The 13,922-nt window shown below is 47.2% G+C and overlaps 1 protein-coding gene across 1 annotated transcript in view; it reads left to right on the forward strand.

The window, feature by feature from the left end:
- COMP (cartilage oligomeric matrix protein) overlaps positions 1-13,922 on the forward strand; it is a 43,396-nt gene that overhangs the window by 16,605 nt on the left and 12,869 nt on the right. The window contains exons 7-11 of the mRNA XM_084826271.1: positions 807-965; positions 3,171-3,275; positions 6,624-6,731; positions 8,837-8,996; positions 13,767-13,885. Of these exons, the coding sequence (XP_084682397.1) occupies positions 807-965; positions 3,171-3,275; positions 6,624-6,731; positions 8,837-8,996; positions 13,767-13,885 (651 nt within the window). The remainder of the gene's footprint in view (positions 1-806; positions 966-3,170; positions 3,276-6,623; positions 6,732-8,836; positions 8,997-13,766; positions 13,886-13,922) is intronic.

The raw sequence follows: 13,922 nt of genomic DNA on the forward strand, positions 1-13,922 counted from the left end.
ATTGAGATGAGGATTCCAGTAGCTAAAAGCAAAACCATCCAAGACCAGAGGGCAGAGACAGGGTGGGGGGAGTCCACAGAACAATGGGACAGGTTTCCCACATCCCAGCAGGGGGTGAGAGGATTGAGGGGGGCAGAGGAGTAGAAATCCATTTGGCTGTTCAACTGTTCCTACAAATGCCAGTATTACTAGCCACTTAAAAGACTCAGGACCCAGGCCCACAAGTCTGCATAAAATATATATAGCAGAGGCAGCTGTATATATGGTGCAACTGGGGCAGTGACTCCTGCCTCTCCCCTACCCACTTGTGGCAGAGAGATCCTCCAACAAACAGGTATATTTGCTTCAATGTGCAGCTGATAAGTGCTGTGCATGACTTCTCCTGTCCTCCCCTGCCCCCCCCACAAAACCTGCTAATGAGTTTCTCATGCAGATCATCCCAAATAAAATAAATTCTTCAGTTAATTGGCACCCAGACCCAGATCATTCCAAGCCAATGGAAAAAGTTTTTCCCTCCTTGCCTTGCAAGTGTTGAAGCATGTGTGAAGAGGGGAGTTGACCCTTCCCTCTCCAACTGCAACCACTCTTGAAAATTGTTCCCAGTGTGACAATTAAACTGGGAAAAAACAAAAAACTTCCATTGGTCCCAGTGGACACTCAGGACTCTGTGGACTAGATTTCTGGGAAATTGATTTTGGGTCCTAGGAAATAGATCCGGGACCCTGGGAAGCAGATTCGGGGCTCGGGCCCCCACATGCCCAGGTCTAGCAATGACCCTGCCCACAACCAACTTCTTCTTCCGGTAGGGCTCCTACAAATGTGGGTCCTGCAAGAGCGGCTTCATAGGGGACCAGGTTTCCGGCTGCCGGAGCAAGACCGAGCGACGGTGCCCCAACGGAGAACTGAGTCCGTGCCACGAGAAAGCAGAGTGCATTGTCGAGCGTGACGGGACACTGGCCTGCACGGTGAGTCCAGAGCTTTGGCTGGCTTCTCTCCAAAACAGTTCCAGATTTGCAAACCAAGCAGAAACAAAGGTGGCGTAGGCTGGAACGTCAGTGGAGGTTGGGCGTGTCGGCATTTCTTTGATGTGGGACCTTTTGCTTTGGAAACTTCTTTGCAATTTGTAATTCAGAGTTCAGGTTCAAGGCACATCTTTGCAAGAATGGAACTGTGCATATGGGTACACTGGCCTTACCCAACCTGGTGCCCTCCAGACATGTTGGATTCAGGGTAGGCATCAAAGGTGGGCATGGTTGGGCACCTGCCAAGGGCCCACACCCCAGCAGGGGTCCACTGACCAGAGCCCCCCAGACTTGCTCGTCCTCTTCTCCTTTGCAACCTGCTTGATCACCTGCCTCTTGCTCTGGCCCAGGCAATGGTGGTGGTGAGAAGAGGAGCAGGAGATGCCACGGCCTTCTTGATCAGTGGCTCTCTGCCTGTCAAGCAAGCCAATGGTAGCAAAGATCAGGAACAGGAGGAGGATCAAGAACAGTTGGTGATAATTGTGGCAGAAAGTTAGACTCATGGAAGGAGGGGGCCCATGGAGGGTGTCTTGCCCAAGGGTCCACCAAAACCTGGAGTTGGCACTGTTTGGATTACACCTTCCAGCATTCCCAGCCAGCATCTCGACATCACCAGGTTGGGGACGGCAGGCGTGTACACGAGAACAATCTCAAGAGCACAACTCCATCTCAGCCATTTCCAAATATTTGCCCAAAATGCATCTACTGTATATAACTATCTGTATCTATCTATATCTGTCTGTTTTAAAATGGACATCTGGAGTTTAAGATTCAGAATTAGCACATGACATTTGGAAAAGGAATGATTTGAAAATCAAACTTCCATCCACGCTCAGGACATTTTGCTGCCTGAGGTGGAACACGAAATGCCCCCCTTCCCCACTCCTGGTTTTCAAAGTCAAGATCTGTAATACCGAACAGTTATTACAATTACTGAACCAAAAGCAGTTATTTTGTCACCTGAGCCCGAAAACCCCACAAAACCCTCTCCCTGGGCATAAAAATACAATCATAAAATGAAATAACTAACCATTTGTTGCCTGGGGTGGCTGCCTCACCCTGCCTAATGATCTGGCCGGCCCTGGGTGGCTTCCAGGTTTGCCGAACTCTAATCACACACTCATCATTGGGCTTGTGGATGCTGCTGCCCTCTAGTGGCTGGAAATCCACATGTCCACTTCTCCCAAGCATTAATACCATCATGTGTGCTCAGGACTGGCCCAAGACATTTTGCTGCTTGAGGCAGAGCAGCAAATGGTGCCCCTCACCCATGTCAACGTGCATTGCACCCAACAGACACACAGAGTTTCATTGCCACTGAACATAACAGTTCGTGGTTTTGGGTATCCACCTCCATTATGTTGTTTTAATCACTTTTATAAACCTTGGAGTCCCCACCCCCCACCCCACCCCACCCCATCTTGTACATAGGTAGTGCCATTTGGGCCACATAACGAATGACGCACACTGCTTGAACATCAGAGATAGAGGGATTGATGTAGCCTGCCATTTCCCAGGCTGGCAAGGTTCATTTCTGATAACAGCCTGTAGGACAATTGAGTTTTTCGACTACATCTTTACCCTGAAGAACACACATCACCGTTGGCTCTTAAAACAAAACAGGACCAGCAACTGCAGAGTAAGTGCAGTGCTTAGAGAGCTGTGAGCCGTGTTTTGTGGCTCAGTCATCTTTGCTATCAGAAGGGGGACGCTAAAACCATGTCTCTGTTTTGAAATGCAAATGTTGGAGGACCATGCTGCTGGCAAAACCAGAATTTGTAATACTGTCCAAACAGGCCCACTGGGCACCAAACAGATGGTGATGATGTTGCACTAGCAGAAACCAACACATGACTTTCCTGGGAAACCCATCACGCTAGCAAGTGTGACTGATATTGTGTAAGCATTGGTTTCTGCTAGGACCACGTCAGTCACACTAGTGGTACACGGGAACCTGTCTTCTTTAGTAGTGGAGGTTAATCTAGCCGTGGGTTGCCTCCCCCGCTCACTTCAGAGGTGGAGCTATGCGAATGACCACGCTTGGTCCCCTCCAGTGGGAGGAGCCTCCCCCAGTTTTATTCCTCCCCAATTAGAAGGTTGGGGGAGGGGGGCTGAATTGCTGTTCACAGACTGCCTCTCTTTTCCCAGTGCATCGTTGGATGGGCTGGAAATGGCTACATATGCGGCAGGGACACGGACATCGACGGCTTTCCAGACGAGAAGCTTCGTTGTACTGACAGAAAGTGTCGCAAGGTAAGAACCCCTCTCCTCTCCACAGCCCTCTCAATCCATAGACCAACAGCTGGGAGTTTGGGTTTGTTTTTTTGGTCTTAATTCAGTACACCCCACCTGTTTTCTGGAGCTTAGCCAAAGTCAACACTGGGCTTCCAATCCAGTGGAAGAGGCTAACAGCAGTGGAGTGGAGTCTGGGGAGGCAACTGGGATTGGATGTTTTAAGGGTGCAATCCTGTGCATGTTTTGACAGAAAAAGTCCCACTGCTCCCAGCATGCCCCACCCAGGCTGGCTGGGGCATGCTGTAGGACTTTTTTCTGTCGAAATATGCATAGGATTGCACCCTTAAATTATTGTTCTTCTGAGGGTTTTTTTTTTTTTTAGATATATATATATATATATATATATATATATATAAATAAAAAGGAGAAAGATCACAAAACCAGTGGAGATCACAAAATCTCCTTTGTTTTTAGGTGCAAATCTGAGTTATGGGCTGGTAGAAGCAAAATACTTTTCAATCCTTCACATCCCTAAATATCACCGTGCATTTACTGTGGCAAGATTTAATGTCTTACCCTCTGCTCTGTTACAAGGGAGGCTTCAGAGAATTAGTCTTTTAGATCACTTATGCCCATGCAGAAGGAACGAAACTGAATCGGTCATTCATGCCTTACTTTGCTGCCCCTTTTATATAGAGATTAGAGAGAAAATCCTGTTTGATACTAGATGAGATATAACTGTACTTCTTTACTGTTTTAGGACAACAGAGGAAAGGGAGACAATTGAAGCTTTTGCTAAATTCTTTTTGAATGCTATGAGAATAAGATCTCTTCAGAATGGATGTTACTGTATATTCTCCAAATCTGTCTATAGACTGTTTTTATTTTTGTATGCTCAACGTCTGATCAGCGACTAATAAAGTTGTTGATGATGACAAAATCAAAGATCGCAAGAGAAAGATCACAAAATCAATTGTAACATGGAGAAAAACACAGAGAGATGAACATCGACTTGTTATTTCTTAATGTTGCTTTTAATGTTTATGTTTCACCCTCTTATGTCATTTTCTTTTTTTAATGGCCTTGGTGGGATTCAGAAAGGCAGTATAGAAACGCCATTAAACCCCCAAATAAATAAGGTTTTAAAATTGTTTGAACTGATTGCAAACAAGATTCATTTCTCAAGTTTTGAAGCCCAGAACAGTTCCCCATGAAATGGATTTCTTTTTAATCTAATTGTGTCTTAGAACAAATTCCATGCTAGGCATTAGCAGGACCCCATCTACATGAGCCTTCTACTCAAGGGCGGCTGTGAGTCGAGGTCCCTTGGGACAGATGACGCAGTCACTACTTCGCAGCCATCTGTGGTTTCCTCCGGGAAACTGCAGATTTCCGAGGTGGCGTTTTGCTGCAATTTTGGGGGTTTGCTGCAGGTTTCCCTGCGGTTGCGGGCCATCTGTCCCTTCCCCAAACTGACTTCACATTTCGCAGTGGGCGCATTGTAGGCGTGTGTAGTGCTGGCGTCGCTCTGTGATGCCCCTTTACTCCCCCCATCCCTTCGCAGCTGTGCAGTTACAGAAGCACAGTGGGACATTTTCAGTTCTTTAATCACACTTCCACAAATCTTTGCAGCTTTGTATCTTCACAACGGTTGCTTTTGGACTCAGTGCCCAAGGGCTGCGGGGAGGGGTGTCTTGGGGGAGGAACAACATCGCTCTGGCCACCATTTCGGAGTGATGGCTAGGCACGTACCGCTTACGCTTGTGAGTGCAAACCATCACAAGACTCTCAGGCTGGGGAACTGACAAACTGATGGTGTGGAAATGAAGGAGCACAGAACACACACTTTTTACCTAAAAAGGGATGGAAAGACACAGCAGAGCCCCTCAAATGCAAAATAGCCACTGAAGTGTCGCACCTCCGCACTCACGGGACTGCACAGCTGCGCATTTCAGTATAATGGCGAAAAAAGGGCATGGCAAGTCTGTTAGGGAAGTGTGCAGTACATTGCGAGTGTATCGCAAGGCATACTGACTCGAAGCCACATTGCTGTGCAGTTGTGACGGGGTGGGGGATGATAGCGGTGCCATGTAGATGGGGCCAGGAAAGGGCTTGGATTTTTTTTATATGCCAATAATATAATGCCTGTATGTATGTATGTATGTATGTATGTATGTATGTATGTATTTATTACATTTCTATACTGCTCAGTAGCTGAAGCTCTCTGGATGGTTCACAACGATTAAAACCATAAAATACAACATAAGATAGGATTTAAACGTTTAAAACTACAGCCTAAAATAAAAGTAAAGACCAAAATAAAACTTCGCAGCAATGCAAAGATTTAAAATGCTGTGAGAGAGCAGCCTGGCTGGGGAATGCTGGGAATTATAGGACTTTTTCCTGCCTAAACCTGCATAGGATGGTGCCCTAACAGAGTTCAAAACAACAGAAACTGAAAGACTAAAAAAAAGACAGGCTGTTGGGCAGTATAGAAATGTAATAAAGAAATGAAATGAAACAAAACAAAATAAAATAAAATAAAATAAAATAAAAACAATGTCTGGGAAAATGAGGTCTTCACCTAGAACCAGAAAGAATACCACACAAGTGCCAGGCAAACCTCTTTGGGAAGCTCATGCTACAAATGTGGTGCCACAACAGAAAAGGCCTTTTATATTAAAAAAAATGCCAGTATTATAACACTTTTGTACAAGGCTATAGTACCTTTTTTCCCAAGAAGCATCCGGCTTACCTCTGCTGGAGGCAGGGTGCTTGTCTAGAGGCCTGATCCGGCAGGGCTTTGCTTGTGTTCTTAAAATGCCCTTGACACTGCTGGGTGCCTCTCTGCTTTTTCCCCAGTGGGAAGGTACACACGTTTTAGCAGCTCTAAGTCAACACAACATTGAAGCTGCAATCCTGTATACCAACTTTCCCCAATCTGGTGCACTCATAAGAACATAAGAAGAGCTGTCCTGGACCAGAACCAAGGGTCCATCTAGTCCAGCATTCTGTTCGCCCAGTGGTCATCCAGGTGTCAACCAGGAAACCACAAGCAGGACAAGACTGCAACAGCACCCTCTTGCCCATGTTCCCCAGCAACTTGTGCCTATGTACACTAATTGCTGGGGAACATGGGCAGGAGAGTGCTGTTGCATTCATGTCCTGCTTGTGGGTCTCCCATCAACAGCTGGTTGGCCCCTGTGTAAATAGAATGCTGGACTGGATGGACCCTTCAGGGCTCTTATGTTCTAACTCACTTAGGTTCTACATCCCAAGGCCATTATTGGCACCCTGAAAATGAATAATACAAATATTAGTTCTTTCCCCTGCCTCCTAACATGTGACCATTGCTTGCCACTTCAGGATAACTGTGTGAGCGTTCCAAACTCTGGCCAAGAGGATGCAGACCGAGACGGGATTGGTGATGCCTGTGATGATGACGCGGATGGGGACGGAATCAAAAATACTGAGGTTTGAACTCCTGTTTTCCATGCACTTCAAAGTTGCCCATCTCCATCCAGTTCTGTTTCCAGGATCTAGGAAAATGGTCATTTCCCATCAGGCACTGCAGCGTTTAGGGCACTTTTCCAAACTGGTTCTACATCAGGTATGGTATTATTTGCAGGTGGGTAGGTATAGAATTAAAACAGGAAGCACAGTACATTCATGGGAGATACTGTCTCCCTGCACGCCAAGAGGAATGGGCAGGCATCTCCTTTGTGACTCTGAGATAGGCCAGATAAAGTCAGGGCTGGCCCAGACAACTTGCTGAAAAGGGAAATATCCCTCCACCCCAATTACACAGGCAAAAGCTGAGCAGACTGGCAGTGGAGTCTTAATTCAATACTAGGGACAGGGGGCATGGCTGTCACTGGGAAATCCAGTTCTTTTTTCACTCATTGGAGTTCTGCAGCATAGATGACACCATTTGCCTTTGCAAACCAAGCTGCAGGCTTTTCCCTGAACCCCAGGTACTTTTTTTGCATATTTTCCCCACAGGTTCTGTAATTTGCACAAATTTCTGAGTAATTTGCACAAATTTCGGCTGTAATTTGTGCAAATTTGGTGGCAATTTCAACAAATTGCTCAGAACTTTGCGCAAATTGCAGAACCTGTACGAAAAAAAATGTGCAAAATGCCTGGAAAAAAACTGGCCTGACTCACTGCAGACTGAGTCGGGCACTGCAGTGGTAACTGGAACAAAGCCTGGGGGGTAAACCTAGGGAAACCTATTGAACTTCACCCCATAGATGGATTTCTCCGACAACCCTAGTGACAGGGCAGCACCCTCCATGGCACAAGATGCCAGAAGGCTAGCTTAGAGGGCACAGTGCAGGCTGTGTGACATACACTCCTCTGTCCTCCATCAGCTCACTGCCGCTTTGCCTGGCTCCTGTGCCACCTGGCTCCTGTGCTGCCAGGCTCCTGCCCCTTCCAACAAAAGCTGCAATGCAGCCACGGTGGCACCAGTGTGTTCCAAGCAAGCAGAGTGACATGTGTGTACCCTATGCCTGCTGGACCATGTGTTCTGGACTGGCTGTTTCTTTGCCTTCCCTGCTGGTGCTGTCTTGATGAGTTGGGAGAAGGCAGTTAGGCCAGCAAGCCAGCTGGGTCGGCTCACTAACTAGCAAGCATTGCAATGGCCCAGGAAAATGGGAGTGGCTAGGAGATAGGAGGAACAGCCAGGGAGCAGCGGCTCTGCACCTCCACCCGCTCAACATCTGCTGCTTGAGGCAGCTGCCTAACTCTGCCTTATGGTAGGGCTGGCCCTGTCAGTCCTCATCTTTTGCCCAACCAGCCAGGACTTCGGGATCAAGAGAGATGCTTTGATGGCCCCTGTCCCCCTTTAGTCCTTGTTGTGGCCCACTGCTATGGTACCCTCGGACCCTCCTCAAGAATCTTTTCCAATAATGGTTCCTTGCCATGTTTAGAATCCAAGGAGGAGTGTGTGTATATGGGCCAGAGTTTTGGGGTGTGAGGTGTGGAGGTACCTCTGCCAGAAGACGTAGTGAAGGCCACCAATTTGGATGCCTTGAAAAGGTTAGACAAATTCCTGGATGAGAAGGCTATCAATGGCTACTGGTCCTGATGGCTCTGTGCTACCTCCAGTACCAGAGGCAGTGAGCCTATGTACACCACTTGCTGGGGAACATGGGTGGGAGGGTGCTGTTGAGCTCATGCCCTGCTTGTGGGTTTCCTGTGGGCAGCTGGTTGGCCATTGTGTGAATGGAATGCTGGACTAGATGGACCCTGGGTCTGATCCAGAAGGGCTCTACTTACATTCTTATGATAAGTTAATCTTGATTTTTTTAACCATTTAAATGGGATCAGATGTTCAGCTAAGTTGCCACCATTGCAAGAAGGTGCAGCATTAATATTGGCGAATTATGGGATGGTTGCTCCAAACTCACCATTCTTGACATTCTGGGAATACAGTGAGGATGGGGAAGGTTGTTGGACTCCAGTTCCCATCAGCCTCAGCCAGCAAGTTCCAATCCAGCTGTTCCAATCAACTCTTGGCTTCTGGTCTCTGTGCCGAACCTTCCTGATGGCCGCTAATGCCTCCCCCCCACCAGGACAACTGCGTGTTTGTGCGCAACGCAGACCAGCGCAACGCGGACCAGGACAACTTTGGCGATGCCTGTGACAACTGCCGCCACGTGAAGAACAACGGGCAGCGTGACAGTGACAGAGACGGGCGAGGAGACCTGTGCGATGATGACATGGATGGAGACAGTGAGTGTCTTTTGGCTGCGCTTTTGTTGTTGTTGTTGTTTTTCAGTCGTTCAGTCGTGTCCGACTCTTCGTGACCCCATGGACCATAGCACGCCAGGCCTCCCTGTCCTGCGCTCTCTCCCGGAGCGTGCTCAAGTCCATATTCATTGCATCGGGGATGCTATCCAGCCATCTCATCCTCTGCCGTCCCCTTCTCCTTCTGCCCTCAGTCTTTCCCAGCATCAGGGTCTTTTCCAGAGAGTTTTCTCTTCGCATTAGGTGGCCAAAATATTGGAGCTTCAGCTTCAGGATCTGTCCTTCCAATGAGCAGTCAGGGTTGATTTCCTTTAGGATGGACTGATTGGACCTCCTTGCAGTCCAGGGGACTCGTAAGAGTCTTCTCCAGCACCACAGTTCGAAAGCATCAATACTTCGGCGCTCAGCCTTCCTTATAGTCCAGCTCTCACAGCCATACATTACTACTGGGAAAACCATAGCTTTGATTAGACGGACCTTTGTCGGCAAGGTGATGTCTCTGCTTCTTACTATGCTGTCTAGGTTGGCCATAGCTTTCCTCCCAAGGAGCAAGCGTCTTTTAATTTCATGGCTACAGTCACCGTCTGCGGTGATCTTGGAGTCCAAGAAAGTAAAATCTGTCACTGCTTCCATTTCTTCCCCTTCCATATGCCAGGAAGTGATGGGGCCAGATGCCATGATCTTCGTTTTTTTAATGTTGAGTTTCAAACCAGCTTTTGCACTCTCCTCTTTCACCCTCAACAAGAGGCTCTTCAGATCCTCTTCACTTTCTGCCATTAGGGTGGTATCATCTGCATATCTGAGGTTGTTGATAATTCTCCCGGCAATCTGAATTCCGACCAGTGATTCATCCAACCCGGCGTTTCTCATGATGTACTCTGCATATAAGTTAAATAAGCAGGGTGACAATATGCAGCCTTGTCATACTCCTTTCCCAATTTTGAACCAATTGGTTGTTCCATGTGTGGTTCTTACTGTTGCTTCTTGACCCTCGTACAGGTTTCTCAGGAGACAGGTAAGGTGGTCTGGTACCCCCATCTCTTTCAGAATTTGCCACAGTTTGTTGTGATCCACACAATCAAAGGCTGGAGCATAGTAAATGAAGCAGAAATAGACGTTTTTCTGGAATTCTCTTGCTTTCTCCATGATCCAGCAAACGTTGGCGATTTGATCTCTAGTTCCTCTGCCTCTTTGGAACCCAGCTTGTACTTCCGGTAGTTCTCGGTTCACATGCTGCTGAAGCCTAGCTTGTAGGACTTCGAGCATCACCTTGCTGGCATGTGAAATGAGCGCAATTGTGCGGTAGTTTGAACACTCTTTGGCGTTGCCCTTCTTTGGAATTGGAATGTAAACTGACCTTTTCCAGTCTTGTGGCCACTGTTGAGTGTTCCAAATTTGTTGGCATATTGAGTGCAGCACTTTAACAGCATCATCTTTTAGGATTTTAAATAGCTCTGCTGGAATACTGTCATCTCCGCTAGCTTTGTTGTTAGTAATGCTTCCTAAGGCCCACTTGACTTCACTCTCTAGGATGTCCGGCTCAAGTTCAGTGACCGCACTATCATGGCTATCAGGGACATTCAGATCTTTCCTGTATAGTTCTTCTATGTATTCTTTCCACCTCTTCTTAATCTCATCTGCTTCTGTTAGGTCCCAGCCTTCTTTGTCCTTTATCATGCCCATCTTTGCACAAAACATTCCCTTGATATCTCCGATTTTCTTGAAGAGATCTCTAGTCTTTCTCATTCTATTGTTTTCCTCGATTTCTTTGCATTGTTCATTTAAGAAGGCCTTCTTGTCTCTTCTTGCTATTCTCTGGAAATCTGCATTCAGTTGGGTATATCTTCCCCTTTCTCCTTTGCTTTTCGCTTCCCTTCTTTCCTCAGCTACTTGTAAAGCCTCATCAGACAGCCACTTGGCTTTCTTGCATTTCTTTTTCTTTGGGATGGATTGAGTTGCTGCCTCCTGAACAATGTTACGGACCTCCATCCATAGTTCCTCAGGCACTCTGTCTATCAGGTCTAATCCCTGAAATCTATTCCTCATCTCCACTGTATATTCATAAGGGATATGATTGAGGTCATACCTGAATGGTTTAGTGGTTTTCCCTACCTTCTTCAATTTAAGCCGAAATTTTGCAACAAGAAGCTCCTGATCTGAGCCACAGTCAGCTCCAGGTCTTGTTTTTACTGACTGTATAGAGCTTCTCCATCTTTGGCTGCAAAGGACATAATCGATCTGATTTCGATACTGACCATCTGGTGACGTCCGTGTGTAGAGTCGCCTCTTGTGCTGTTGGAAAAGCGTGTTTGCTATGATCAGCGTGTTCTCTTGGCAAAACTCTATGAGCCTTTGTCCTGCTTCATTTTGTACACCAAGGCCATGCTTGCCTGTTATCCCGGTGATTTCTTGGCTTCCTGCTTTAGCATTCCAATCCCCTATGATGAAGAGGACATCTTTTTTTGGTGTTAGTTCTACAAGGTGTTGTAGGTCTTCATAGAACCGATCAACCTCAGCTTCTTTGGCCTCATTGGTGGGGCACAGACTTGAATTGAATGGTTTGCCTTGAATGTTGAATAGTTTGCCTTGGATTCATGCTGAGATCATTCTATCATTTCTGAGATTGTACCCCAGTACTGCTTTTCCCACCCTTTTGTTGACTATGAGTGCTACTCCATTTCTTCTAAGGGATTCTTGCCCACAGTAGTAGATATGATGGTCACCTGAATTAAATTCGCCCATGCTTGTCCATTTCAGTTCGCTGATTCCCAAGATGTCGATGTTCAATCTTGCCATCTCATGTTTAATCATCTCCAGCTTACCTTGGTTCATTGATCTTACATTCCAGGTTCCTAAACAGTATTGTTCTTTACAGCATCAGATTTTCTTTTCACCACCAGACACATCCACAGCTGAGTGTCCTTTCAGCTTTGGCGCAGCTGCTTCACTCTTTCTGTTGCTACTTGGAAATTCCCTCTGTTCTTCCCCAGTAGTATATTGGACACCTTCCGACCTGAGGGGCTCATCTTCCGGCGTCATCTCTTTTAGCCTTGTGATATGCTCCATCGGGTTTTCTTGGCAAGAATACTGGAGTGGGTTGCCATTTCCTTCTCCAGCGGACCACATTTTGTCAGAACTCTCCTCCATGACCTGTCCGTCTTGGGTGGCCCTGCACGGCATAGCTTATGGCTTCACTGAGTTACGCAAGCCCCTTCGCCACAACAAGGCAGTGATACACTGCCCAATAACCCAGGTCCTCTGAGCGGTGAATACTACATTAAAAACATATAATGCAAACAGGAAAGCAATGAATAAAACCAGCACACAACTGCCTACAGCTCCCCTGAATAATTAAACAATATCCTGAGAAGTTGAGCTTCCCCACGTGATTTGCTGAACTGCAACTCCCATGGCCACTGGCCACACTGGTTGGGAATTATATGACTTGCAGTGCAACCCATTTGGAGGGCACCAGGTTGGGGAATCGTAGAATCATAGAATCCTAGAATAGTAGGGTTGGAAGGGGCCTACAAGGCCATCAAGTCCAACCCCCTGCTCCATGCAGGAATCCAAGTCAGAGCATCCCTGACAGGAGGCTGTCCAGCCTTGTCTTGAATGCCTCCAGCGTGGAAGAGCCCACCGCCTCCCTCAGGAATTGGTTCCATTGTCGTATTGCTCTAACAGTCAGGACGTTTTTCCTGATGTTCAGCCAGAATCTGGCTTCCTGTCGCTTGAGCCCATTCATTCGTATCATGCACTCTGGGAGGATCGAGAAGAGAAGGCTTAGAAGTGTTCTCACACAGCAGGGCATTGAGGGAATTGGTTTATTTCTGAATTTGTCTGCCACCTTTGAGGGGAAAACCCAAGACAGCTCATGTGAAAAATGTAAAAGGATGCTGCAACTGATCCTATCTCAGTAAAAGACACAATCCAAACTAAAAACACATACTGTATGCATTTAGGGCACAACCCTATGCATGTTTAGACAGAAAGGTCCTACAGCTCCCAGCATGCCCAAGTCAGCCGTGCTGGGACAGCATCTTCCACCATTCCAGGGGCAGGAGTCTAGTTTAGGAGATCCCCTCAGGCCAAGCCATACACATCCAGCAGAGAGAAACTGGGGTGAGGATCTCAGTGCCATATCAGGACCACCCACTTCTTGACAAGGATTCTTTCCTGGCGCCATTCCCAGACCCAGCGGCAGGAAGTGACATCATCCAGGTTGTCTCTTTGCTGGTTCCTGTTCCGTCTCTACTTCTCAGAAACATGTGCCTGCATTTTCCCAACCTCTGTGCCCAAACCCTGATTATTTTTGGCTCATGTCTAGAAAGTCAGTTTAGGCCAGCGCTGGGTGGGAGGGTGAGAAATTACACAGAGATGAGAAGAGGTAGGCAATCTGGCACCTTCGGGACTACACTGCCCATCATCACTGACTATTGGCCATACTGACTGAGGATGATTGGAGTTGTAGTCTCCAAGGTTGCCTGCCCCTAGAGGAATGGACCAATCGATTGCTGGTGAAGGTGAAGTATTAAGTGCATTTGTGTATCTCCAAAGGAAATCTTCAGATTCATGTAAAATACTTTTCTCAGCATTCTGTGACACACCAGTGTGACCAAGAAACAGCACCCTACAAGTCTGACTCAGTCGGTCCTTTAGAAAAGAGAGGAATCTGGTGTGTTAGCTTTTTCAGACGAGGCAATATGCCACACACGCTCTGGTTTCCGTGTTTGATTTTCATCCACCCCTCTGCAGAGGTTAAAAACGTTCTGGACAACTGCGTGAGGATTCCCAACCCAGACCAGAGGGACAGTGATGGCGACGGTGTAGGAGATGTGTGTGACAGCTGTCCGTTGATCAGTAACCCAGACCAGGTGAGTGCGGACGGGTGCGAAGGAGAAAACTGCACCG

This window comes from Heloderma suspectum, chromosome Z (assembly GCF_057233095.1).
Source record: "Heloderma suspectum isolate Gila_16-S chromosome Z, 16-S_ref, whole genome shotgun sequence".
Lineage (NCBI taxonomy): Eukaryota > Metazoa > Chordata > Lepidosauria > Squamata > Helodermatidae > Heloderma > Heloderma suspectum.